The following is a 26,415-nucleotide window of genomic DNA, read 5'->3' as shown; positions in this document are numbered from 1 at the left end:
TTAGCCTTTATCTGGAAAAGAAGTAGAGAAAAATGTTAAATACAAAATCACTCAGTCCCTATCTTGCACTCTCACAAAGAAAGGCACAGGGACTCATTCAGAAAGACACTTGTGTGCACAAAAACTCACGCTCATGTAGACACATGAATTACATGCACACCTCTAGATGATTTAACTAGGCAAAGGTCTTTTCTGTAAGGTTAAATCGTTTTGATTCCCTTTTTTTAAATTCTTTATATTTGTAATTTTTTCAATTTAACAAAAAAGAAAATATTAATACCATAATCTCAAAACAAAACATGGAATACATTTAGCATAATAAACTAATAAATTAACACATCTTGTCATCCCAGCAATTAAAATAGTCCCGATCCCTACACCCCCCCCTCAGGAGACCTGGATTCCCAATTCATAATGATAGAATAGTGTGCAATTCAAATCTTTCAAAAAAACCTCTTTTTTCCATTTCAATATACTTCTCCCAAATACTGTATCTCTAAATTTTGCCCATTGATTTGCTAAGAGGGCCGATAGTCTATATTTTTCACAAACTATTCCTAAACGGTCTCTCATATCTCTAATTGTGGGTATATTTGAAGTACGCCGTTGCTGAGCCAATGTCATTCGAGCATCCATAAATGCCAAATCCATAAGTTTAGATTGAGAGGATGTTAACCCCTCCACTCCTACTTCCAGCAGTGCCCTTTCAGCATTCACTTTAAGTGGAGTCTGAATTAACTTACTCACATCATAAAATACTTGCTCCCAGGACTTCTGGACCTTTTGGCAGTTCTACCACATATGATACAATGTGCCTCTTTCACCACATCCTTTCCAAGAAACAGCATTGTCCTCCTTAGTACATTTACTGATTGAAATCGGAGTAATATACCATCGTTCTAAAAGTTTATTTAATAGCATTTTCCACCAATGTGGCTCCTCTAGCTAAGATATACTACAATTGCCCCCCACTCATCAATTGACCATTCCTTCCCCAAAATCGTTTTGATTCTCTACTCCAAATTCTTCACATTATCATCAATTCCGAGCTTTCATTTAAGACTTGCATAGTCTCTGCTGTTTAAAACCTGTGTCTTTGTGTTGGGTTAGAGTTGATCTATTCAAGCATAGTTGTTCCAAGGACGATATTTACATGTTAATTCTTGCTCTTATCACTGATTGTGTAATTACCTTTCAACTTGCACTGAAAAGACTTCAATTGGTGCAGAACAAGCTGCTTGGCTTCTTCATGATGGAAGACCCAGGGATAATGTTAATTCTTTGTTGAATATCACTTGTTGCCTATTAGTTATAGAGCCTTGTTATGGCTTGAGAAGCTGTGTGGGTAGATATTTCTGTCTCACAACCTGGAAGATCTGGATTTCAACTTTTTAAGAGCCTAAATTTGGCCTTCAGAACCTCCATCTCACACTTTGCTATGTCATTGATACTCACCTGTGACGGAATGGGGGCCATGCGTCCCCCAAAATTAAAGGGATCATCATCCGGAGCAGGGGCGGTCCTACCTTCATTTTCAGCCCAATGGATGTTACTGCCAACAGCCAATCGCATACGCTGCCCTGCTGCTGGCACTGGTGTCTTCGCACTACTGCCAGCGCTGGTGGCAGGGTAGCATATGACTGGCTGCCGTCAGCGACGTCCTTTGGACCACAAATGAATGTAGATCGTGGGATGGGGTAGAGAAGAGCTGGGACAGAGAGAGTGTGGAAGGAGACAGAGAGGGAGAGATGGACTGAGGAGGGACGGAAAGGAGGGAGAAACGTATGCAGGAGGCAGAAAGTATTGGATTCATGGAGAGAGAGGGGGGGGGAGATGATGGATAAGGAGGGAAGGAGAAATGTCACCATCAGGAGAAGGGGAAGAGGGCAGAGAGTGAAAAGTTAGACTCATGGAGGGAGAAGAAAAGATGTTGGTAGGGGGAGGGAATGAGGACCAGAAGAGAGGAAGCATACATGAGGCAGAGAGAAAGAAATGGACTGGTGGAGTGAAAGGAGGGAGAAATGTTGGATTGGGAGGGGGGGGGCTAGAAAGGAGGAAAGGAGGGGAGATGTTGGACTGCAGGGGGAAAAAAGGAGGAAGAGAGGTAGAAATTTTACACTGGGAGGGAGGAGAGATGACTCGAGGAAGGGAGAGATGTCAGATTCCAGAGAAGGGTGATGGAAAGAGGGAGAGAGAGATGACAGACCCAGGGAAAGGAAGGAAAGGAGAGGAGAGACATATGCCAGATTTTAGGAAGGAGACGTGAGATGCCAGACTGCAGGAAGGAGATGAGAGAGATGCCAGATCGTGGGAAGGGGGGAAGGGGAGGATAAAGATGTTGGACCATGTGAAGGAGGAGGAAAGGAGAAAAAGATGTTAGACCATGGGAGAAGAGAGAGATTCCAGGCTGTGGGAAAGAGAGGAGAAAGATGCCAAACCATAGAAGGGGAAAGAGGGAAGACGCACATGTCGGACCACGCAGAGAGAGGGCAGAGATGGTGCACAGGGGAGGGGAGAGAGAGGGAAGAGATGGTGCACTGCAATGGGTGTGGAAGGGACGAGAGATAGAATAAATGCTTCTTATGGATAGTTGGGAATAGGGGAGAAGAAAGAGGGAGAAGATGGTACACATGGGTAGATGGGAAGGGAAGACATGGAAAAGTAGATAGATTTGAGAAGAAAGCAGAAAAATGTTAAAAGCTGATGCCAAAGATGGGTGAAGGAGAGAAAAACAGCAAATGGATAAGAAGGCCCTTGAAACAGTGTCAAGAGCACAGACAGAAGGAAGTGCAACCAGAGACTGGGAAAAGATGATTAGAAAAATAAATCACCAGACAACAAAGGTAGGAAAAATGATTTTATTTTCAATGTAATGATTGAATTGTGTCAGTTTTGAGAATTTACATCTGCTGTCTATATTTTGCACTGTTCAGGAAGAAATGCATTTGTTTCTATTTCTCTGGTGTTGTACTGCATGCAGAATCTGGCATCTTGGGGTTTCACTTTTAAGCGTGTGGTCCTGTATTTGCATAGCATTTATCTGTGTTCTGCATGTGTAGAGAATGACACGGGGGAAAAAAATTGTCCCTGTCTCCACCCCGTCCCCGTGAGCTCAGTCCCCGTTTCTGCCCCGTCCCTGTAAATCTGATCCCATCTATAGAAGCCTCAAATAGTTTTATACTGAACTTATGCTATTAAAGTATAAAAAGAAACAATATTCTGTACAATTGTCATTTTATAGATCAGAGTTCTGGTTGCTGAACTAGAGGAAGAGATTTTCCACTGGCAGGGCTTTGTTTAGAAACATTTTTCAACTTGCTACAATACTACTTTATCCTACCTACAGCAAAAAAAAAAAAAAAAAGAAATATTTATTTTTCTACCTTTGTTGTCTGGTTTCTTCTTTCCTCGTCATTCTCTTCCTTCCATTCACTGTCTGCCTTCTTTCTGCCTCTTTCATATGGCATCTGCTCTGTTTCTATGCCTCTATCAGAAACTGTCTGCCTCTCCCTCCCCCCCCCCCATTGGTCTGGCACCCATCTTCTTCCCTGCCTTTTTTTTTGGGGGGGGAGGTAAGGGTAGAGGATGTTTTTGAAGAGCACCTAGCACAGGAGTGGGCCTTCGGTGGCAGGAGGGAGTGGGCATCCATCCTGCCATTTTCACTGCCATGGGGGAAGGTCACATTGCCCTAACAGCAGTGACAGGACAAGATCTCCTGCTGACAGACAGTCATGAAGGGATAGTATTAGGTCTTATAATGCAACATTAAAAAAAAGCTAGGAAAAATTTCTACGGTGATACAATTATCAGATCAAACAATCAAAGTTGCACCTTGTTTAACATCTGGTGCTCGTTAACTACCAACAATGACTCGTCAATACACCCTTCCCAGTAGCGGATGACTTAGCAAAATTTTTTAAGACTCTTTTCCATCATTAGTTTCTTATAATTCTCTGGTTTGGGGTGATACTAATCCATTCACAATTCCAGTAGATAGAATCTGGATAGCCTTTGAGTTTGTATCTGAGGCCCAGGTTGCAAACTTGTGTCATAAATTAAGATCCTGCACATGTGCTCTGGATCCATTTCCTTCAAATCTATAAGAGAAAATTCCTACTCAGGCCATTTCCTCTCTTACCAAACTTATTAATTCTGCCTTATCAGGTCTTTTTTCTGCAGAGATGGGTCACATTGTTCTGGCCCCACTATTGAAGAAAGCTGACTTAGATCCATCCTCACCATCTAGCTATTGACCTATAGCAAATATTCTTCTACTGACCGAAATGTTGGAGCCCATTATATCCGCTCAGCTTTCATCATATTTAGAGAAATTTTCCATTCTTTTATCTTGCCAACATGGATTCAGGCCTAATCTCAGTACTGAATCTCTACTGATTTCACTAATCTCTAAGGTTCAGCAATTGCATGCGCGAAATAAGTTTGCAATTTTGCTACAATTTGATCTATCGGCAGCCTTCGATCTATCGGCACCTCACCCCCCTTAACTCCCCCTTCCCCTCTACCTCTCTTGTCCATTCTAAACTTCTACTTAAATTGCAGTATAGTCCATTCTTAACCTGTACTCAAATTGTTGTATAGTCCTTGTATTTAAACTGCTGTATTGTCTTTGTGTTGTCCAAATGTACTCCACTGTGAATGTTTACTTGTAGGCCGTTCTGAGCTACTGGGATAAAAATCTAAATAAATAAAATAAAACAAAAATTTTGATTTACCAACTTTCTGAGATAGGTATTGATTCCATAGTCTTAGACTGGTTTTCAAAATTCTTACAATCTCGCTCATATACTGTCATCCTCTTGGAAGCCTTTATGCGGAGTCCCGCAGGGATCACCTTTATCACCTATTCTTTTCAACATCTACATGACTACTTTGAAACTTTTTCGTTTATCCCCCTGCGAAACACCATTTACGTATGCAGAAGACATCTTTGTTCTCCTTGAGATAGACTCGAACCTCACTAACCTTGTTGGGAATATAATAGCATGTATAATGTAACTTCAGTCTTGGGCTCTTACTGTACAAATGAAACTGAACGAGTCCAAAGCAAAGTTACTTTGGCTACCTTCGTCCATTCTGTTGCCTTCAGGATCCTCACTGCAGATTGAATTCTCAAGTAAAGTTCTGGGTGTCGTCATAGATTCAACACTTTCATTCACTGACCATCTTAATTCTCTGGTAAAAAAAATGTTTTTTTAGTCTCCATATGTTGAGGAAAGTGAGATCCTGTTTCCATCATCAACACTTTACTGTCCTTGTTCAATCAATCAATTTGGTCGATTTAAGCTTGACAAAGAAAAGCTTTCAAAGACTTCAACTGTTCCAGAATACAACTGCTAGGCTGATCTTTGCAAAAAGTAAATTTGATCATGACTCTCCGCTTCTGCAAAAACTTCATTGGTTTCCAATAATTTCCAGGGTTTATTTTAAATGTGCCTGCTTAACATTTAAGATCTTGCATGGCATCCTTCCTTCTTTAATTCCCCTGTGTTGGAATTCTGTAAGATCTGACATTATCAGATCTACTCAAAATTTTAAATTGTTCTTTCCTACGTTGAAAGTCGTTACATACATTGGCAAATTAGGGAAGTCTCTACTTTTCAAAATTACTGAGCTGTGGAATGATTTTCCTATTCAACTGTGCGATCTGGGCTCTTTCCAACCTTTTCGAAAACATCTAAAAACTTGGCTTTTTTCAAAGTTGTAAATTCCACTCCTCTCCATACTATTCCCAAACCATATTGTATCTGTTGTCCTTTCTAATTTCTTGTAAACCGTGCCGAGCTCTACTGTTATAGAGAAGATGTGATATATAAGCCTAAGGTTTAGTTTAGTTTGATTCCCCTGTCCCTGCTGTTAGGGCCCTGTGCATGTATCAATCGCTCACCTAGCGACTGATTTGTCGAGTTTGCATGCAAATGATTTGCATCTCTGTACAAAGAATTTGCATGCAAACTTGGTAGTGCATTGATCGCTAGATCAGAATCATCCAGAGAATTGGCCAACAGCGATCCGGTCAGTATTACCGACTCTCTTTAATGCATCCAGGCTTAGGTTGTTAACACTACTGCTTATCAGCACATTCATGGCAGTGGGTGACTTTTCTCACTCTTCGCTTAATTAGGTCCCTTTCACAGACCTGTGGGATGCTGCAAAGAGTGTCGTGAAGGCTCTGTTCTTACGAAAGAAGTACATGACCCTGTCCCTTCAAAGCTTCTGTAAAACCACCTGTCGATTCCTGAAAGAGCTAGCGGAAAAGCCCCTGGAGACACAAGGATGTGATGAATTATTGGAAACCCCGGTATCTGCAGGTGAGATTTGACATTACAGCTCGGGGAACTGTGAAGCATTTTTGTAACTGAGGGGGGTACCACGAAAAGAATACAGTCAAGGCGACCCACTATGTTGAAATGTTTTATTTTTCGGTTCAAGGATTCAACACATCAGGAGTCTTCTTTCCCTTTTTAAAACAAGATTTGTTTGGTACAACAACCGCAACAAACATTTTTGTGTGTCTAGCTTATGGCTTGAGATACGCATGAATTTTATTTTTGTTGGTGTTCGATATGGATACATTTGACGTTCGCCATACTCACATTTGTAGCAGTTCTACCAAACAAATCTTACGCTCTTAGATAGAGATTTTGAAAGCTGGTTAAACATGTTGGGTTCCTTAGACCCAGAGCAGACTCTTCAGCCTTCTTGAATGAGTTTCAGGTACCTTTTATTCCCAAATCTATACTCTTTCCACTGCTCAAATTAACTCGGCCTTCAATGTAAAATAAAGATTAAACTCCTCAGCAGAAAATGGACATGCTGGATTTTCCAAAGCCTCATTCTTATTTAGCTGGTTGACTAACTGGAATAATTCACGCGGCTTATTCAAAACCCCATTTATTTTATTCTGATAGAAACTTTGGTGTGCTGCTTGAGCCATACTCCTGTATTCAGTAAGATGTCATATAGTTCAATCTTTTTCAACTGCCTACGATTGTGTCTCTTGTATCGTGACATTAGGATCACTCCATTCTTGCCATAAGAAAGCTTAATTCAATTTGGGCCCCACCCTCCTCAGTTCTTTTTTGCTTTTTGCACATGTTCCCACTCTTTCCCTCAATGTCATGGTCAGTCTAAGGCTTAAACTCAATCTGTAATTCAGTCACATCTCATTTTTCTAATGATGTGAACATTAAATCTAGAATTTTAAGATCCTCATCACAATTTACCCTAAACGTTCCATCTCTAATTGTCGTTCATACATCTTCTCCGTAACAGCACCCACCATTTGGAACTCACTACCTTTACAGTTAAGAGTGGAACAAAACTTGGCTAAATTTAAGAGCAACTTAAAATGCTTCCTTTTTAAGGATGCATATGAGTAATATATCTGACTCAATTTTGGTGTATCTTATACAATCTTAATTCACCTTTATTTCTTATCAATTTTAAAATTCTCCCCTATCTTTTCCTTTGGTTTCTTCCCTCTGCTTTTAATTTTTTTTAAAAATTGTAATTTTCTTCCACACTTCCCTTTTGTTTTATTCCTCCTTCCCACCTTAGTATGTCTGTCCTTTTATTGTCTGCCCTAGTATTGTCTTTACCTATTATTTATTTTTTTATTTTAATTGTACAACGCTTTGAAATATATTGTAAAGCGTTTTATCAAATTTTAAATAAACTATAAATTATATTACCTGCCATATAAAGACCTGAAGCATTCATTGCCTCTGAAAACACATTCATCCATTGGCCTCATGAATATTGGGCATATTGAAATCACCAAATATGATCGTACGAGTGAGATCCAATTGTGACCTCAACAATAAATTCAAAAAGCTAGAGCTAACCTGCACTAATAGACTTGGCGGGCAGTAAACAAGACCGAATGCAGAGTCTGTGTTCCTCATGATTAAAACATCCATCGCGTCAACCGTTCCTTGGTAAACTACAGTTAACGTGAGGGTACATCTGTAAAATGAAACCACTCTATACCTTCGACGTGCCCAGTTCCAACTAAACTGAAACGGCAACGTGTGTTCACAACAACCACGATTCTGTCGCTCCCTTCACATTGAACCTATTCTGTTCTATGCACTAGCGTTGTTTTTGATTTGAGACCTAACGTTCAAAAGCTTATCACTTCCCCTGCACCTGTTCAATGAAATCTGAACTAAATTTCCACACTGTTTATCCTTTTTTACTTCCATTAAATGCCCATGTCACCCTTGACCCATAATAACGGGAATTATGCACATCCATTAACAAGCACAGACAAAGTACCCTTCAGCTCACACCAAGGCTGAAGCAAAGGCTTAAACGAAGGAGCGAAATAAGGATACAGAATTAGCATTTTCAATACAGACACATTTATACCATAATCAATCATCCTACATATACTGTATATACATATAATACTAGTATCATATACTGTGTTCATACTAAATCCAGTATGTCCATTTGAGAGGAAACTCCGGAATGAAAGGGCACAGGATGAAGTTAAGAGGTGATAGGCTCCGGAGTAATCTAAGGAAATACTTTTTTACAGAAAGGGCGGTTGATGCGAAGAGGTGGTGGAGACAGAAAGCGTGGGATAGGCATGTGAGATCTCTTAGAAAGAGGAAGAGATAATGGTTACTGCGGATGGGCCATTTGGCCTTTATCTGCCATCATGTTTCTATCCTACTTATTTGCATACGTAATTCCTGTCTCTTTCCCTTTTTTGTCCTTTCCGGTGTCCTTTTCTAGTTTTAATTCCTTCAGAAGGGAGTTTCACCACCATGGAACTTAGGACTGTAATTCATCAAGTTGCTAGGACTTGAACATGAGTCGATGGCACCTAACTAATTAACCTTTGTCAGAGGTGCAATTCCCTAAAAGGCAAGGCCGACAGTGGCACCAAAGGTATTCGCAAATTTTCAATATTCGTGGGCCAGCTCTACCCCTAACCCCCGCGAATATTGAGGGAGGAGTTTAGGTACTTGGGCCACTGTTGGAAACAGGATACCTTTGGTCTGTCCCAGTGTTCTTCTGTCAGTTGCTTGAGTGGCCTAGTGGTTAAAGCAGCTGCCTCAGCACCCTGAGGCTCTAAGTTTGATTCCCATTGCAGCTTCTTGTGACTCTGGGTGTGACGTAACACTTCGTTGCCCCAGATACAAAATAAATACCTGTCGAAAATATGTAAAGTGCTTTGATTGTGTAAACCACGTCCCATCCCCTTTACTTGTTAAAACACCAATAATTAAGTGGCTGCTACATAAATGTCCATTTCTATGTATTTCAGAATAGACTCTGCATCGGCAGATTGAGATCTAAATTACTGGCGAAACTTGAGATGCCTCAACTGCACATCTCAATTTCTACTTGTAGAAGCTTTCTAAAATTGGTGTCTCCTAAACATTGCTTCAATGTGGATTCAGCTCAGTGGCGCAGGGGCTTAGCTTTATTTTCTGACTGGCCTAGTCAAATATTGGGCTCCTCATGTCTATTAATCTTGTAGGATCAGGGCCTGAACGCCTATGTCTGGGTGTGTTGGTTCAGGGTTAGCCTAATCCTGGAATGTACGTGATGGCTTCCATGCCTTGGGTGCGTGTCTAGGGAATGTGTCTCATGAAGGACTGAGTCAGGGGGAGGTTCTAGGCTCTGGCCAGACTTGACTTTCTAATTAGAATTCTAATCTCTTGATTTTGCAGATGCTGCAGTTCACCCCCCCTTTGCACAACAGCACCCCTATGAGAAATGTGACCCGCTTTCTATGCCGAGTGACATAGGATTTGGGCTCAAAATGGTGGATGGGGTGGTCCATGTTTATACCAAGCGGAATATTATGGACAAGTAAGAATGTGGGGGGAGGAGGTATATATGTATGTATATTTGTATATTTATTGGGGTATATATAGAAATGTGTGGTTTAGTGGTGTACGTATGTAGGTATAGATGTTTGTTTGTGTGTGTGTGTGTGTGTTTATCGATGTATAATGTTTAGGGATGTGTGTTTTATTAATTTGTGTGTGTGTGTGTGTATTAATGTCGTGCAAGTGCTAAAAGCAAATATAACTATTTGACTTTTCTTAACAGAAGCACTGAACTGGACCTTCCATATCCTGACCTCCCGGAATTTTTAGCTGATATGAACTTCCTCACGGCTTTGATCATTAACGGTCCTATGTAAGTGGAAAGCAAAGAGCTCTTTCATATGGCCTTTCCTTATTCTCGTCACGCGGTCTTCCTCTCCAAACCCAGCCCACCCTAAAGCCGAAACCTTTTTTGTGCAGACTGATGTTTCCGCATGCCCTTTGCTCATAGCAACTCTGTCTGGTGCCATCACATTTCGTCTTCCTTTTGTCTGGACAGAAAATCCTTTTGTTACCGGCGTCTGCAGTATCTCAGCTCCAAGTTTCAAATGCATGTGCTGCTGAATGAGATGAAGGAACTGGCAGCGCAGAAAAAAGTGCCACACCGGGATTTCTACAACATCCGAAAGGTACCTGCAGGTTTTTTTTTTCATTCCCTTCCCCCACCTCTGTCTCCTGCTCTCATTCTTCATCATCTTCATTTCTCTTATTGATTACTTGATATGGTTTTTCATGTATTTGCTTCTATTTTGATTTTTGAGTATCCTTTGATATGATGACTCATTAACTTTGATTTCTGACACCCACCCACTAGCCCCCATTGCTGTATGAGAGGGTCCAGGTTCTGGCTCCCACCGCTCATCACATGACTAAAGGCAGAGAGCCCTTGCTCTCCCACCCCCTCGTACTGGGACAGATCGAAGGTCCATCAAGCCCAGGATCCTGTTTCCAACAGTAGCCATTCCAGGTCCCAAATACCAAGAAGCAAAACAGATTTTATGCAGCTTATCCTAAGAATAAGCTGTGGATTTCCCGACATCCAACTTAATAATGGTTTATGGACTTCTCGTTTGAGAAGTTATTCAAACCTTTTTTTATCCTGCTAAGCTAACCGCTTTCACCACATTCTCTTGGCTTGGTATCCTTGTCTCCCATCGCTTGCAAGTGCAATTTCCCTTAAACCACTCCATGCTTACAGGCAGAATTTACATTTTGTCTCAATGCCCTTTAATCCTTTGTGCCTTCTCTCACATCCCCCAGTCCTGTGGTCCCTCTCACTTTGTGTATTCCACAGGTGGACACGCACATCCATGCCTCGTCCTGCATGAACCAGAAGCACTTGTTACGCTTTATTAAGCGATCAATGAAGAAATCCCCAGGTGAGATTGTTCATGTTGAAAATGGCAAAGAACAGACGCTGAAGGAGGTCTTTGAAACAATGCATCTCACAGCCTATGACCTCAGTGTGGACACACTGGACGTTCACGCGGTACGTGACCTGTGGGTTTCTATGTCCTGAGCATTCTGATAATTAAATCCATGTCATGCCCTCTGTCTATAAGTAATGTGGATGAAAAATTCCCTTTCTGTCTTTGGTATATAGAAATAAGAAGTGAGTGCTTTTGAAGTATGTTTCTGTGTTTTAGGACAGATTTTTAATGAATGTTTTATATTGGAAACCGTGTAGACATTAGGCGGTATATGAATGTATTAAATAAATAAATATTTTCTAACCGGGTACCTAAGTTCAAGGCAGCAAAAACACATCCCTTTTAACCCTGTTTTATAAAGAAAAGTAGACGCCTAGTTTTCTTTATAGAATATTAACATTAGGACCTGAAATTATGTCTTGATTTAAGGCACAATTGCTTGCAGCAGCCCTAGGGTTGGTATAAATGCCCTTATGTAGATGAAAGCAAGAAGAAGAAAGAGAAGAGCAAAACTCTCCATAAATAAGACACCAGCAACAGAAGAAACCGAGTGAAGAGCGAACAAATGGAAACAATCACCAGCTAGGCTTTATTGGACAACCCTGTGATAAGAGCTTAAATGACGCAACACGAGTCATAGAAACCTGATGGCAGATAAAGGTCAAATGGCCCATACGCAGCATCCACTATCTCCTCCTCCCCCTATTGGCCAAGGCTCTTAACATTTGCATCTCCTCTTCCTATTGGCTAAGGCTCTTAACATTTGCATCTCCGCTTCCTATAGGCTAAGGCTCTTTACACCTGCATTGTGAGGTCATAGAGCTTTATGGTTCTAGAAACATGATGGCAGATAAAGGCCAAATGGCCCATCCGCAGCATCCACTATCTCCTCCTCCCCCTATTGGCCAAGGCTCTTAACATTTGCATCTCCTCTTCCTATTGGCTAAGGCTCTTAACATTTGCATCTCCGCTTCCTATAGGCTAAGGCTCTTTACACCTGCATTGTGAGGTCATAGAGCTTTATGGTTATAGAAACATGATGGCAGATAAAGGCCAAATGGCCCATCCGCAGCATCCACTATCTCCTCCTCCCCCTATTGGCCAAGGCTCTTAACATTTGCATCTCCTCTTCCTATTGGCTAAGGCTCTTAACATTTGCATCTCCGCTTCCTATAGGCTCTTTACACCTGCATTGTGAGGTCATAGAGCTTTATGGTTATAGAAACATGATGGCAGATAAAGGCCAAATGGCCCATCCGCAGCATCCACTATCTCCTCCTCCCCCTATTGGCCAAGGCTCTTAACATTTGCATCTCCTCTTCCTATTGGCTAAGGCTCTTAACATTTGCATCTCCGCTTCCTATAGGCTAAGGCTCTTTACACCTGCATTGTGAGGTCATAGAGCTTTATGGTTATAGAAACATGATGGCAGATAAAGGCCAAATGGCCCATCCGCAGCATCCACTATCTCCTCCTCCCCCTATTGGCCAAGGCTCTTAACATTTGCATCTCCTCTTCCTATTGGCTAAGGCTCTTAACATTTGCATCTCCGCTTCCTATAGGCTCTTTACACCTGCATTGTGAGGTCATAGAGCTTTATGGTTATAGAAACATGATGGCAGATAAAGGCCAAATGGCCCATCCGCAGCATCCACTATCTCCTCCTCCCCCTATTGGCCAAGGCTCTTAACATTTGCATCTCCTCTTCCTATTGGCTAAGGCTCTTAACATTTGCATCTCCGCTTCCTATAGGCTAAGGCTCTTTACACCTGCATTGTGAGGTCATAGAGCTTTATGGTTATAGAAACAGAGAAAAACATCCAATCATATCATCAGCTCTATATACTATAACAGAGTGACATCCCAAAAATGGAGAAAAGACCTCAGTGTCTAATAAGGGTTTACTTTTTTTTCTTAATCATTTTTATTTACAACTTCTGTTAAAAAAAACAGCAAGGAAATGGATATCACAAAAAACTCAAAATAGGACAATTTCAATTACATTCCAGTAATTTACAATATTATCCGTGTAGCCTACATTAATGAAGGACTATTCATCTTTATATACAGACCAGAGAGTAATAATAGAAAAAGTAATTATTATCCATAAATTAACAAAAGTAAGAAACCATCTACGGTGTTGAATCCATTCTTAGACTCTTCAATGAGTACAGTACCGTATTTTTCGCTCCATAAGATGCACTTTTTTTCCACCCAAAAGTGGGTGGAAATGTCAGTGCATCTTATGCAGCGAAGATAACTTTTAAAAACACCCCCACCCACCCCATCGTTGGGGGTACGCGGGCTCACCACCACCCGCCGCCGCCCCCCGCCGCTGCTCCCCACCTGTCTGCCTGCTGCCACTACCCCTGCTCGCCGCTACTGTGCCCCAACTCTGGGAAGGGAAGGGCCAGCGTGCAATGATTGCATGTCGCCGGCCCACAAGCCTTCACCCGACGTGAGTTTGAATACATTCATCTTTTATGTACTGACACATCGGAACATTTGACTCCTGATGCAGGCCTGTCAGTCAACACGACTCGTGGCGAGTCATTTAAGCTCTTATCACAGCTTTGTCCAATAAAGCCTGACTGATGATGGTTTCCAAGTTTCTGTTTGTGTGCTCTTCACTCTGTTTCTTCTGTTGCTCTTGGAAGCAAGACTACATGAAAATGATTGTATTTCATAAGTTCTAAGCACACACGTGTGCACTTGCTCAGTGAAAGTCTGTGTCATGCAAAAAAGGCTGTATTCCATAACAGGTCTCACATATACTTAGATGTCCTTGTATGTAGATGAGTGATTAAAGTACTCTCTCATATGCACGTTCTTTCTGCCTGACACTAGATGCCTCCTTACAAAATTACCCCCCCTCCAATTGGTGTTAGTCTAAGCTCTGTAGGCCTGGCAAGGAGGAATATATAAATAAAAAAATAAATCCGTAAAACAAATCTGAAGCTCAAGGATTGAATGCATGTGGAGAAGAGGAACATGGTGGGGGGTTCAGAAGGGTGGTGTAACATGGAGAGGGAGGGACGTGCTTCTAGTTCAAGGAGTTGGGTAAATGTCAAGAAGACGTCCATGTTGGGAATGGTGAAGATGCAGCATTTTAATCAGAACCTGTGAGAGACGAACCGGCAGTGATTGTTTTCAAGCATAAGTACCGGTCAAGCTTGTAGTGTTTGTAGGGAAATGACATTACAATAAGATCAAGTTTCTATATTAGAAAATAATTTGAGAAATGTGTTGCTCTAGATTGTCATTTTTCAGAGCATACAGTCTTCACGTTCAGTGACATCAGTTGCTTTTTTTATTCTGGATTCTGCATCAGACTGGTATAATGTCCACAGTGTAGACCAGTGTCTATTTTAGTAAGAATCTATATCATGCTTGTTCTTAATCAGTTTTTTAACTAAATGCAAAATGGGAACCTCTCAATGCTGCTTCTCTTGTTGTGCAGTTTGGGTAAGCTAAAAAGCTGGTAACCATGATTTTGTTTTACCTGTTCTCACAAAGTTCCTGTTTCAGAGGATATTTAACTCCATCCGCATTGACTGTTTCTGGAACTGGAGGGTAATAATCTTCAGTGGGTTTTAGCAGACGGCTGCCAACTCTGACAATCCCCAGTGGGTCTGATTGATTCACATAACCAAACTTGGTTTTGGTTTTGGCAGAGACAGTTTTTGGGTTTAGCTGAATCTGAAAAAAGCCGTTTTGGTCAGCTTCTAACAGCCTGAAAGTCAAACATTTGTCATTGCTGTAAGCAGATTTAGGTGTTCAAGCGTTTGCTTAGATTGCCTGCATCGCAAGCCTCCTCCGAGAAGTCCTGTTTCAATGTAGTGTCAGAGGTCAGCTTCCCAGATGTTTAAAAGAGGGCTGATCAGAGTTGCAACTGCTTAAAACAGTTTGGCCCTAATTTATAAAGACAAATAAGAGTCTATTTGTCTGAATAAAACACTAGCACAAATCTCACAGAAATTTGGATAAAATGAACCGGATACATTTACATCTGCTAGACATAGGGTTACCCTGACATGTCCTTTTTTTAAAGGACAATTTCCTGGAGGGAATTTGTCCTGGTTTTGGACTCACTCTCTGCAGTCCAGCCCCCACCCCAGAACCGGGAGTCTGCCCTGTACCCAGTACCACCTCTGATGCTGCAATTTCAAAACTTCAGGCAGCCAGCAACATTAGTGACGTGGATCCTTCTGCTGTCAGCCTGCCTCAGAAGCCTTCACCCTGCAACGTCCTGCCTACACGGGAACAGGAAGTGCTGCAGAGTGATGGCTTCCAGGGCAAGCTGATGGCAGAAAGATCTCATCACTAATGCTGTCAGCTGCCTGAAGTTTTGAAATCGCAGTGCCAGATGAGGTACTGGGGATGGGGGAGGCTCACAAGAACCAGACCCGACTCTGGGGTGACCCAGGTGGTGGGCTTGAGAGAGAGAGAGGGGGGGGAGCAGTTTAGGGACAAGACTAGTGGGAAGCAGGGGTGAGGCAGGGTAATAGGCGGTGCCGGGGGTGTGATCAGGTAGCATGAAAAGTACACATATAGGCACAGATTTATAAACAATGGGGTTGATATGCAAAGCAATTTCACCATCTAGAAATGGCTTCTGGCTAGTTAAATCATCTGTTGGGGTAATTGCTAAGTTTCAATTACATAGTTGGTTAGCGCCATCGAAAAATGTCCGATTAGTGTCTGTGCCAAAAGCAGCTGTTATGGGGTGGTCCAGGGGTGGAGTCTACACTTGGTTGATTACCGTATTTCCCCATATATAGGCAGCGGCCTATACACAGGTTTTACAAACCTGTATATGGGGGGTGGCCTAGTTATATGGGGCACCCTATGTACAGACTTTACATCACCCCGCCCCACCCCCACCCCCGGTACCTTTATTGGAGCCCCCGGGACAGCGGAAGGCAAATCTCCAGTGGTGCAGGGCAGCCGCAATCTCTTGGGCATCTGGCCTGCCCCCGCACCGCTTGCTAAGTGATTGACGTCAGTTCTCACGAGAGCTGACGTTGGCCATTCAGCGGGTGGAGCAGGGGCAGGCTGGAAGCCAAAGAGATCGCGGCTGCCCTGCACCACTGAAGATTCACCATCCAGGGGGCTCCGATAAAGGTACCTGGGGTGGGGTGGAATGATGATAAAAGACAGAAGATCCCAGAAGATAAGCTGCAGCTAATCTTCTGGTTTTTAAACATAGGCTGTCCTTTTCTGCAGCCTATGCAGAGGGGCGGCCTATATGCGGGGAAATACGGTAAGTGCCGATGTTCAGCCAAGGTAATGGCAAAAACAGAACCACATAAAAGTCAGTCCTATCTTTAACCTTGTTAACCTATGTGTTAGTTGGCTCCAAAAACCCAAAAATTCATTGCTGGTGCCCAGACACTGCCTGGTATCAAATTTCCAGGTTTAACGCTGCCTGTTGCTGGCGTTATAATCCCAGCTTTGAAACTGACCTGTAGTATCTTTCATTCAGGACTATGCATAGATAGGAAGTGGCATTTACTGGGTATCTACCCCAGCACGTCTATTTCTAAGGGATTAACATGGAGTCCTTTTGTTAAGCAGCTCTGTATGAAGCCAGATGTCACACAGAGCTTTTAGCTTCTGAATTTAGTCCATATCAAACTCCAATTTTACATAATGGGGACGGAATTCAGCTGGTGGTGGTGAGTGATTTTTTTTTAATTTTTTTTTATTCCCAGATATTAAGTCCTTGGCCATATCTTGGGCATCTGCATTGAAAATTGGGTTTATGCAGCTGGCTAATTTTTATGCAGTCAAGTGTCATAATCAGGACTTAACCCCTCATCAACAATGCATTAAAATGGTATTGACTCTTCTGTGGAAGCTAAGTGCCGAATCTCAGCATCTAGCCACATAAGAGCCAACTCTGCCCCCAGACCACGCACAAAATAACCAGTTTGGCGTTTAGTGGTCAGTGGCAATGTTCAGTGCCACTAACTGGTAAAGAGTACTTAATATCAGTGATGTAACCAGCCAAGAGCCAATGGCAGGTTAGTCACTTTGCATATCGAGCTCAGACTGGTTTTATTTTTTAATGTAATTCTTTATTTAAATGAGTGAAGGATGAGCCTAATGGTTAGTGCAGCCACCTGGGAACCAGGGAAGCTGGGTTCAATTCCCACCGTAGCTCCTTGTGACTCTGGGCAAGTCACTTAACCCTCCTTTGTACCTGGTCCAAATTAAGTGTAAACCGCTTTGATTGTAACCACAGAAAAACGTTATATCAAATCCTTTCCCCCCCCCCTCTTCCCAGATGTTTTTGAAAATTATGCCTAAAGTGTGGAGGGACTAAAAATGCTTTTAAGCAGTGTGTGTCCAGGGGGGCAGTAGGTAGTGTGTACATGTGGAGGGGAGGAATGTTTGTATGGTGGGGAGCAGGCAGGCAATGCGATTACACTGAGAGGAAGAGGCCAGTGGATGTGCAGAAAAGAGGAATTTGAAGGAGGGGAGAATCACAGAGGGAGGCAGCATGGGTGTGATGTGTTGGGTAGCAGAAAAGAGCGACTACAGACCTACATGGCTGTGGAAGAGCTAACGTAGCTCTAGTGGTGATAATCTCACATGCTTTTTATTGCGCAGGACAGAAATACATTTCACCGTTTTGATAAGTTCAATGCTAAGTATAATCCAATTGGGGAATCCATCCTTCGAGAGATCTTTATCAAAACTGATAATCAAGTCTCTGGAAAGTACTTTGCACATATTATCAAGGTAAGTGGCTCTTACTCTTTCCTACGCAATTGGTAAATGTTGGGAAGATTTCACTTACTGGACCTTCTCCCTTCTCAGGAGGTGATGGCGGACCTAGAGGAGAGTAAATACCAGAACGCCGAGCTGCGGCTCTCCATCTATGGCCGCTCCCGGGATGAATGGGACAGTTTGGCCAAGTGGGCAGTGTATCATAAGGTCCATTCCAATAATGTGCGGTGGCTGGTGCAAGTCCCACGGCTCTTGTGAGTATGTCAGTAGTGCATACCTAGCACCACTTGTCCTCTGTCTGATAGGCATCCCGTAGTCCTCTCCCTCCATGGCCCAGTTGACCCTGTATGCATGCTATAGTCTCTCTGTCCCCAGTATTCACTGTGGATGTCATACTTATCCCCCCAAAAAAAGCCTATTCATGTATGCTATTAGTCTCACCTCCATCCTCCCAGTTAATGCACAAAGCTCAGCATGCATGCTACAGACATCTCCCAGCTCAATGCTCATGCTGATGTCCCCACCCAAAGCTCAACAGGCATGCCTTGGGTCTCCTAAACCAGCATGAGTACCATAGATCTCCTGAACCAGTATGCATGCTATAGGCCCTCCAACCCAGCATGTTTAAGGTACCCAGATGCACCTTTTTTTTGCTTGCTGGCTCATTCCACCCCCCCAATCTCCCATGGCCTCTGCTACTTCTCCTGCCAATAAGTAGTGGCAGGCAAGCCAAGCAGTAGCAGGTGCAGGACTGCAGTGCTCAGGCATGCATTGTTGGCTCTTTTGATCCCCTGCCCTGGAACAGGAAATTGATGTCGGAGGTGCAAGGGATTAGTACAGCTGACAGTGCACGCCTGAGCACTACGACCCTATGCCTGCTACTGTTTGCTTTGTCCACCACTACTGCTCACTGGGAGAAGCAGCAGTGAACTGGGAGAGGATGGAGGATGTCAAAGGATCTTGAATAGAAAGATGGGGAGAGAAAAAAGTGGAGAGGATAGGGGACAGAAGATGGAAGTGGGAGGAAAGAGAAGGGAAATATTAGATGGAATAGGAAAGGGAGCAGACAATGGAAGTGGAGAGGAGCGAGAGAGGGGGAAATTCTGTATGGAAGTGGGGAAGAGAGGAGGGCAGATGATGGAAGAGGGGAGGAGAGAGGGGCAGTCAAAATAGAGAAATTGAAATTTGGATTGTAAGAAAGAATTAAATGTGGACAGAAGCAGAAAATAAATTGAAGAAAGCTGAAAGGAAAAGGAGGAGAGAAAAATGACAAATGAACAGGAAATCCTGGCAATAGAGTTAAGAGAAAAGTAGAAACCAGAGATTGGGATCAATACAATTGAAAAAGTACCACAGGCAAGCAATATATCAGGAATCTTAAAAAAAAAAAAAAAAAATTGATCATCTTAATGTTATACTATTAACAAAATGTGAACGCTGCCTTGGGTGGATCTCTTCATAAAGTTGGTGAATAACAAAATGACCTCTCTTTCTTCCCTTCCCCTGTCTCCTCTCCCTCTTGTACTTCTCATTCGCTCTCATTTACATTCTTTTTCTCAGTGATGTATATCGTGCCAAGAAGCAGTTGGCCAATTTCCAGGAGATGCTGCAGAATATTTTCTTGCCGTTGTTTGAAGCTACTGTCAATCCTGCCAGCCATCCTGAGCTCCACCTCTTTCTGGAACATGTACGTACTGCCTTTTCACTGCCCCACCAGGACAGGGTGAAGGTTACAAGGGACAGACCGTGCCAGTCTGGCAAACACTGAAGCAGCAGCTTCCAGCACATTGTATGATAAAAAGGTTACAACATCTCTACTATGACAGAGTCCTTGAGTAGGCCTGTGAGTGAGGCCAGGTAGAGCAGTCTGCATAGCACAGCAGGCTTTCCATTATCCTAGCAACAGGTCTTATTTCAGGCTACTGCTTTTTGGGAATGGGACTTGTATGCTGCTTTTTGGGGGCTTATTTTGTACCTGGGGCAGTGGAGGATGAAAACAGGAGACTTGAGAGAGGACATGATCAAAACATTCAAGATACTGAAGGGAATAGACCAGGGGTCCCCAAAGTCCCTCTTTGAGGGCCGAATCCAGTCGGGTTTTCAGGATTTCCCCTCCGGCCCCAAGTGGAAAGGAGCGTGGGAGCACTGCTCAGCCCTTCTCCTGAGCCTGCAGGAGACCAGCAGCTTCTAAGGAGAGTTCCACCAACGACAAAAAACTTTTTTCCCCTCCAGCCCCAAGCGGAGAGGAGCGTGGGAGCACTGCTCTGCCCCCCTCCCGAGCCTGCAGGAGACCAGCGGTTTCTTGCTCCGCCCGACGCCGATCTAGTAGGAGGGCTCTGCTTTTACTCTTCAGAGCCCCTGCTTCCACCAGCCTTCGGGGATCGCCGAAAGCCTCCTGCCTGTGCAGGTTCTGTCGGGCTGACTCTGCCCACCCCAGCATCGGAGTCTTCTTCAGGCCTTAAGGGCCCCCGAAGGTTCCCCCCCCAGCAACTTCCAAGGCAGAGGAAGGAGGAAGTTTCCACCATCTTGTCCCTCCTTCCTCCGCCCGACGCCGATCAAGCAGGAGGGCTCTTCTTTTACTCTTCAGAGCCCCTGCTTCCACCAGCCATCGGGGATCACCGAAAGCCTCCTGCCTGTGCAGGTTCTGTTCGGGCTGACTCTGCCTGCCCCAGCATCGGAGCTTTCTTCAGCCCGTAAGGGCCGCCGAAAGTTCTCCCCCCAGCGACTTCCAAGGCAGAGGAAGGAGGAAGCTCTCATCCATCCTGCTCCCTCCTTCCTCCGCCTCACATCCCTTAAAAAACCAGGATAACTCTGTTTTACCCACGAATCCTGATGCTATACTTGACCCTCTTCATAGTTTTCTTGATGCTATTCCGATGCTATACTTGACCTTGTTCAAAGTCTTCTTTTAGGACACTATCCAGTCACTAACGCCTGACCTTGACCCTGTTCTAAGTTTCTCTTATAGGACACTATTCAGTTGCTAAGTGCTTGTCCTGTTCAAAGGTTTTTTTTTATACGACACTATTCAATTGCTAAGTGCCTGACCTTGTTCACAGCTTCTTATAGGACACCATCCAGTTGCTAAGTGCTTTCAATGCTAAGGGACGAGCGCAATATTTAAGCCCTCTCCTTTACCTTTATACTAGTTCCATCCCGGTATGCTAAGTCTAAGTCTGTCTGGTCCTCTCACTACCTAGTTGTCTAGATCCTCTTCTTGTTTAGATACCAAATTGCCTAGCTCTTCCCCCACCAAAAAAAAAAAAATATATATATATATATACTACCCAAAAGCTCACCAAGGGCTAACTTTCCCCATAAAAAATTTAATAAATAAATACAAAAAATATATATATATATATATTTTCACAACCCAAAAGCTCACCAAAGGCTCACCAACCTCTCACCATGAAGCCACCCTTGTGGCCCTTTCTCCTCCTACTTTGCTTTTCCCTCAACACCACCCTCTGCGTAATATCCCCTTCTCCCGATCTTCTCAATTCCGCGAATACCAATAATATCTGCCCTGGCCTCAAAATCCCCACGTTGATTCGCACCAGACCACATCCTCCCAACCCCCCCCTCCCCCAAAGAATAAACCATGCTTCTTTAAAGTTTGTTTCCCCTGCCAATCTCCCCAACCTTGCCTCTGACCCGCTCACCCCAGTCCCAACACTTTATTGCAACGCAAGATCCGCTAGCAAAAAGATTCAAATTCTGAAAGACCTACTTGAAGATTCTGACCCTGGTTTCCTATGCATCACGGAATCATGGATTAGAAAAGATGACCTATTTACACAAAATGAACTCTGCTCCCATGGCTACCAAGGTCTCTTCTCACCCAGATCTAACCGTAAAGGAGGTGGCCTGGCAATTCTCTACAAATCCTTTTTCGATATTCAGCTCCTCGAAAGGGATAGCCACACCTCACTAGAATACATGCTTGCTTCTGTCAACGATGAACTTCACCCTCACCCACTGGGCATCCTGCTACTATACCGCCCAACTACCCCTTGGAACAACTCCTCCGAACTCATCCTTGAGACTATAACAAACGCCTTCCTCAAGTTCCAAAGGTTATTGATCATTGGAGACATCAATCTCCTCCTAGACGACATCACCAGCAAGGATACGATTGAACTCATTAGCTTCCTCACCTCTCTTGGCCTCCCCCCCACTGCACCATCCCCAACCCACGAAAAGGGGCACACTCTAGACCTCATTAGCTTCCTCGACCTTACAGCTCACAAGACATCAGTTGACGACACTCGCTGGGAACATGTCCCCTGGTCTGACCACTTCCTAGGGACCTTCTGTCTCACCATCTTTATATTGCACCTTGGGGCTTCACCTCGCACTTCCAACCCCATTACCTTCTGCAAAAAAATCACAAGCGACCTGTTCTGGTCTAAATTTCTCAGTCTATTCTCCTCTGCCCCTAAGCCTGTAGATTCAGGTACCAATTGGCATAACTGGATCGCTCTCTCCGAATCCACCTATCTTTCCCTCGCCCCTATTTCCACTAAATCCATTTCCTACCTCCCTTATCACAGAGAGCTAAAACAGAAATGTCGAGCTCTGGAGCGCATATGGAAAAAATCAAAATGTCCCATAGACAGACAGTCCTGGAGAGTCAATATCAAGCTGTACAATACAGCACTAAAAAAAGCAAGAAAGAACTTCTATGGTGACAAAATCTCCAGATCCAACAATCAGAGCAGTACACTCTTCAACATCTGGCACTCCCTAATCTCCAAAAGAGACCCCACCGTGCTCCCCTCCTCTCCCTCAGCCGATGTTCTAGCAAAATTCTTCAACGATAAGGTTTCTTCCTTGAGATGCTCCTTCCCTCCTTCAGTCTCCTACAATTCCCTAGTGCCCACCGATCCCATTCCCACCCTAATGGTCTCCAACCCTATCCCAGCTGACAGATCCTGGACCACCTTTGAGCGCGTATCTGAATCCCTGGTCCTCAATCTCTGCCTCAAACTGAAATCCTGTAATTGCTCCTTGGACCCATTCCCCTCCTACCTATACGAGAACATTCCCGCTCAGGCTATCTCTTCTATCACCAATCTCATAAACTCTGCCCTTCAGTCGGGCCATTTCTCCCCAGAAATGGGTCATATCGCCTTGACTCCACTACTGGAAAAATCTGACCTTGACCCTTCCATACCATCCAGCTATCGCCCAATTGCAAATATCCCTCCCCTAACCAAGATGCTAGAGTCCATCATTTCTACCCAACTCTCATCATACTTAGAGAGATTCTCTATTTTTCTACCCTTTCAATACGGCTTTTGTCCTAACTTCAGCACCGAATCCCTACTGTCTTCCCTGATTTCAAGGGTTCAACAACTCCACTCTCAAAACAAGTTCGCCGTCCTCCTACAATTTGACCTTTCCGCTGCTTTCGACGTTGTCCACCATGATATACTTGTTTATCAACTCTCTGAGATAGGCATCAACTCCACAGTCCTAGATTGGTTCTCTAAATTCTTCCGCTCTCGTTCTTACATTCTTAACATGAATGGAACCTCATCCTCCCCCTGGAAACCGAATTGTGGAGTCCCACAAGGCTCTCCATTATCTCCTATCCTTCTCAATATCTATAAGTCCTCCCTAAAACTCCTCCACCTATCCCCCCTTGAAACAATTTACACTTATGCAGACAACATTCTCGTCCTCCTCGAGACCGACTCGAACCTCACCGACCTGTCTAAGAACATATCCTCTTGTATAATGAACCTACAATCCTGGGCCCACACTGTGCAAATGAAATTGAATGAGTCCAAAACAAGACTCCTTTGGCTTGGCCCAAAACTAGACCACCTACCCACCTCCATCCCACTACCCTCTGGCTTCTCTCTGCAGCTTGAGTTCTCGAGCAAGGTCTTGGGCATCATCATTGATTCCACATTGTCCTTTAATGACCACCTCCAATCCTTGGTAAAAAAATGCTTTTTCAACCTTCACATGGAAATGCTAGAAAATATGTATCGGGGAAAGAATCTCCGCTTGGTTAATTTCCCAGTAACTCATTTGTTATTACCAGAAATATTATTAAGAAAATATTTTAAGGAAATATTGGGATTACCCAATGCGGATAGTTTTCCAATAAATAATTGATATCATATTCCCCAGAAGAAAAAGGAAACTGTATAGGATGTGGACCATCTGGTAACAGATGATGTTAATTTGACAGAGTTTTTAGAGGATTCTCAAGATGTTATTCAGACTCGGTCCACAATGATCCTAACATGTATGAGTGAGACAGATAAAATGTTGTTAATGAAACTTTACTTTAAAAATAGACTGACCAAGTTCTGTGGGGACTTGGTTAACATCTTTCCAGATGTCTCAAGAGCTACCCAACTTAGAAGGAAAGAATTTTTGAAATTGAGAGCTAGAGTCTTGGTACTTGAGGCATCATTTTATTTGAAGTTTCCTTGTAAATGCCTAGTTAAGATACAAGATACTGAATTTGTCTTTTGGGATCCCATTCAATTGCAACAATTTTTGGTAGCCCGTGAACAGAAATGAGATTTCTTTTCTTTTTTATTTATTGATGAGAAACTAGGGTAGGAATGTCACAAATGTCCTAATTTAGTTGGGAATGATTTGGGTTCATTGGAACTCAACCATTTCTTTGTTTTTCCTTAAAACTTATTTGATATAAGCAATATGTTTCCCCTTTTAGTGGGCTTGTAAAGGATTGTTTTTTTTGTATTATTTCTTGAATTGAAAACTTGTATGGAAACCTTTTTTTCCTTGATATCTTTATGATATTGTAAATGCATTAAACTCAATAAAAAAAAAAAGTAAGTTTCCATCCAAATTAGGAATCAAGGAAACTCTTTTATCTTGGCATCCCAAGTCCTCTAAATTTTCTTCCCACTTCTACCTCTAACCCTCTGTTGTAGTTCCTTCCTATTTCTTCTACTGTAAACCGCGCCGAGCTCTACGAATGTGGAGATGATGCGGTATACAAACCTAAGGATTAGATTAGATTAGATTTCCCCAATGAATATGCATGAGATCTGTGTGCATGCACTGCTTTCAATGCATATTCATTGGGGAAATCCTGAAAACCCGACTGGATTCGGCTCTCAAGGAGAGACTTTGGGGACCCCTGGAATAGACTTAGTAGATAAAGACAGGTTGTTCACGCTCTCCAAAATGGAGAGAACGAGAGGGCACTCTCTAAAGTTAAAAGGGGATAGATTCCGTACAAATGTAAGGAAGTTCTTCTTCACCCAGAGAATGGTAGAAATCTGGAACGCTCTTCCGGAGGCTGTTATAGGCGAAAACACCCTCCAGGGATTCAAGACAAAGTTAGACAAGTTCCTGCTGATCCGGAACGTACTCAGGTAGGGCTGGTCTCAGTTAGGGCACTGGTCTTTGACCCAGCAGCGGCAATTCTTATGTTTTGCACATGAACCTCATGCCTAAAGTAGACTCAAATTTACTGCTATACCTCACTGTACTACTTGCATTGTTCCAAAGAGAGCTTCCCTCTGGGGTTCATAACCGATAGCACACAGGGATCTTACCCAGAGGTACTTGAATCGCTCCTCTTACAATGGAAGATTTCTTGCTATTTAAGGATCTTTCCCTGTCCAACTGATTCTCAAAATAATTATTTGGATTTTGTGCCTTTAATCAATGCCTTTCTGGTGTTTTTCGCCTTCACAACGGATAGAGTTACCAGATTTCCTCAAAAAAAAAAAAAAAAGAGTACGCATGGTCCCCACCCCCAAAGTAAGAGTGCCCCCATCCATCTCCCCCCTCCCCCGAGATAAGAACACTCCCTTGCTCCGCATACATTTTGAAAAGTTTGCTGGCACAAATTCCTTGTGCTAGCCTTGTCTCCCTCTGACATCACATCCTGGTCCTGCGACTAGGAAGTGACATCAAAAGGGAGCCAAGGCCAGCAGAACAGGGGGTGGAAGATGCTGCTCTTGCTGGTGAACTTTTCAAGAGGTATTGGGGGGCAGAGAGACTTTGGAGGGGGGCAGAGGAGAGGCACCGGCAGGAGGGGAGGAGGTGGGGCTGGGGTGGCAGGGAAGAGGAGAGGCACTGGTGGGGGGATGGGGAGGAGGACACATACTGATGGGGACAGAGAAGAGAAGATGCACTGGTGGGAGAGGAGGGGTGAACAGAACGGACGGAGAAGCATCGGTGAGGGTGAGGGAGGAGGAGAGACATTGGCAGGGGGGCAGAGGAGAGGCACCGGCAGGAGGAGAGGAGGAGAGGCACTAGCAGGAGAGGGGAGGGGGTAGAGAGGAGGAGAGGCACCGGCGGGGAGGAGGAGCGGCACTGGTGGGGGGATGGGGAGGAGGACACACACTGGGAGGGGAGGGGGAGGAGAAGGGGCGGAG

General features: G+C 43.6%; 1 protein-coding gene across 1 annotated transcript in view; it reads left to right on the top strand.

The window, feature by feature from the left end:
- The window catches only part of AMPD2 (adenosine monophosphate deaminase 2), a 40,249-nt gene that overhangs the window by 4,551 nt on the left and 9,283 nt on the right, over positions 1–26,415 (top strand). Inside the window, exons 6-13 of the mRNA XM_033919376.1 lie at positions 6,143–6,329; positions 9,708–9,849; positions 10,093–10,182; positions 10,369–10,498; positions 11,164–11,358; positions 17,915–18,046; positions 18,125–18,288; positions 19,595–19,721. Coding sequence (XP_033775267.1) covers positions 6,143–6,329; positions 9,708–9,849; positions 10,093–10,182; positions 10,369–10,498; positions 11,164–11,358; positions 17,915–18,046; positions 18,125–18,288; positions 19,595–19,721 — 1,167 coding nt within the window. The remainder of the gene's footprint in view (positions 1–6,142; positions 6,330–9,707; positions 9,850–10,092; positions 10,183–10,368; positions 10,499–11,163; positions 11,359–17,914; positions 18,047–18,124; positions 18,289–19,594; positions 19,722–26,415) is intronic.

The sequence above is a fragment of the Geotrypetes seraphini genome, chromosome 13 (assembly GCF_902459505.1).
Source record: "Geotrypetes seraphini chromosome 13, aGeoSer1.1, whole genome shotgun sequence".
Taxonomy (NCBI): domain Eukaryota; kingdom Metazoa; phylum Chordata; class Amphibia; order Gymnophiona; family Dermophiidae; genus Geotrypetes; species Geotrypetes seraphini.
Note: the sequence above shows the minus strand (reverse complement) of the source record. Positions and strands in the feature narration are given on the sequence as shown.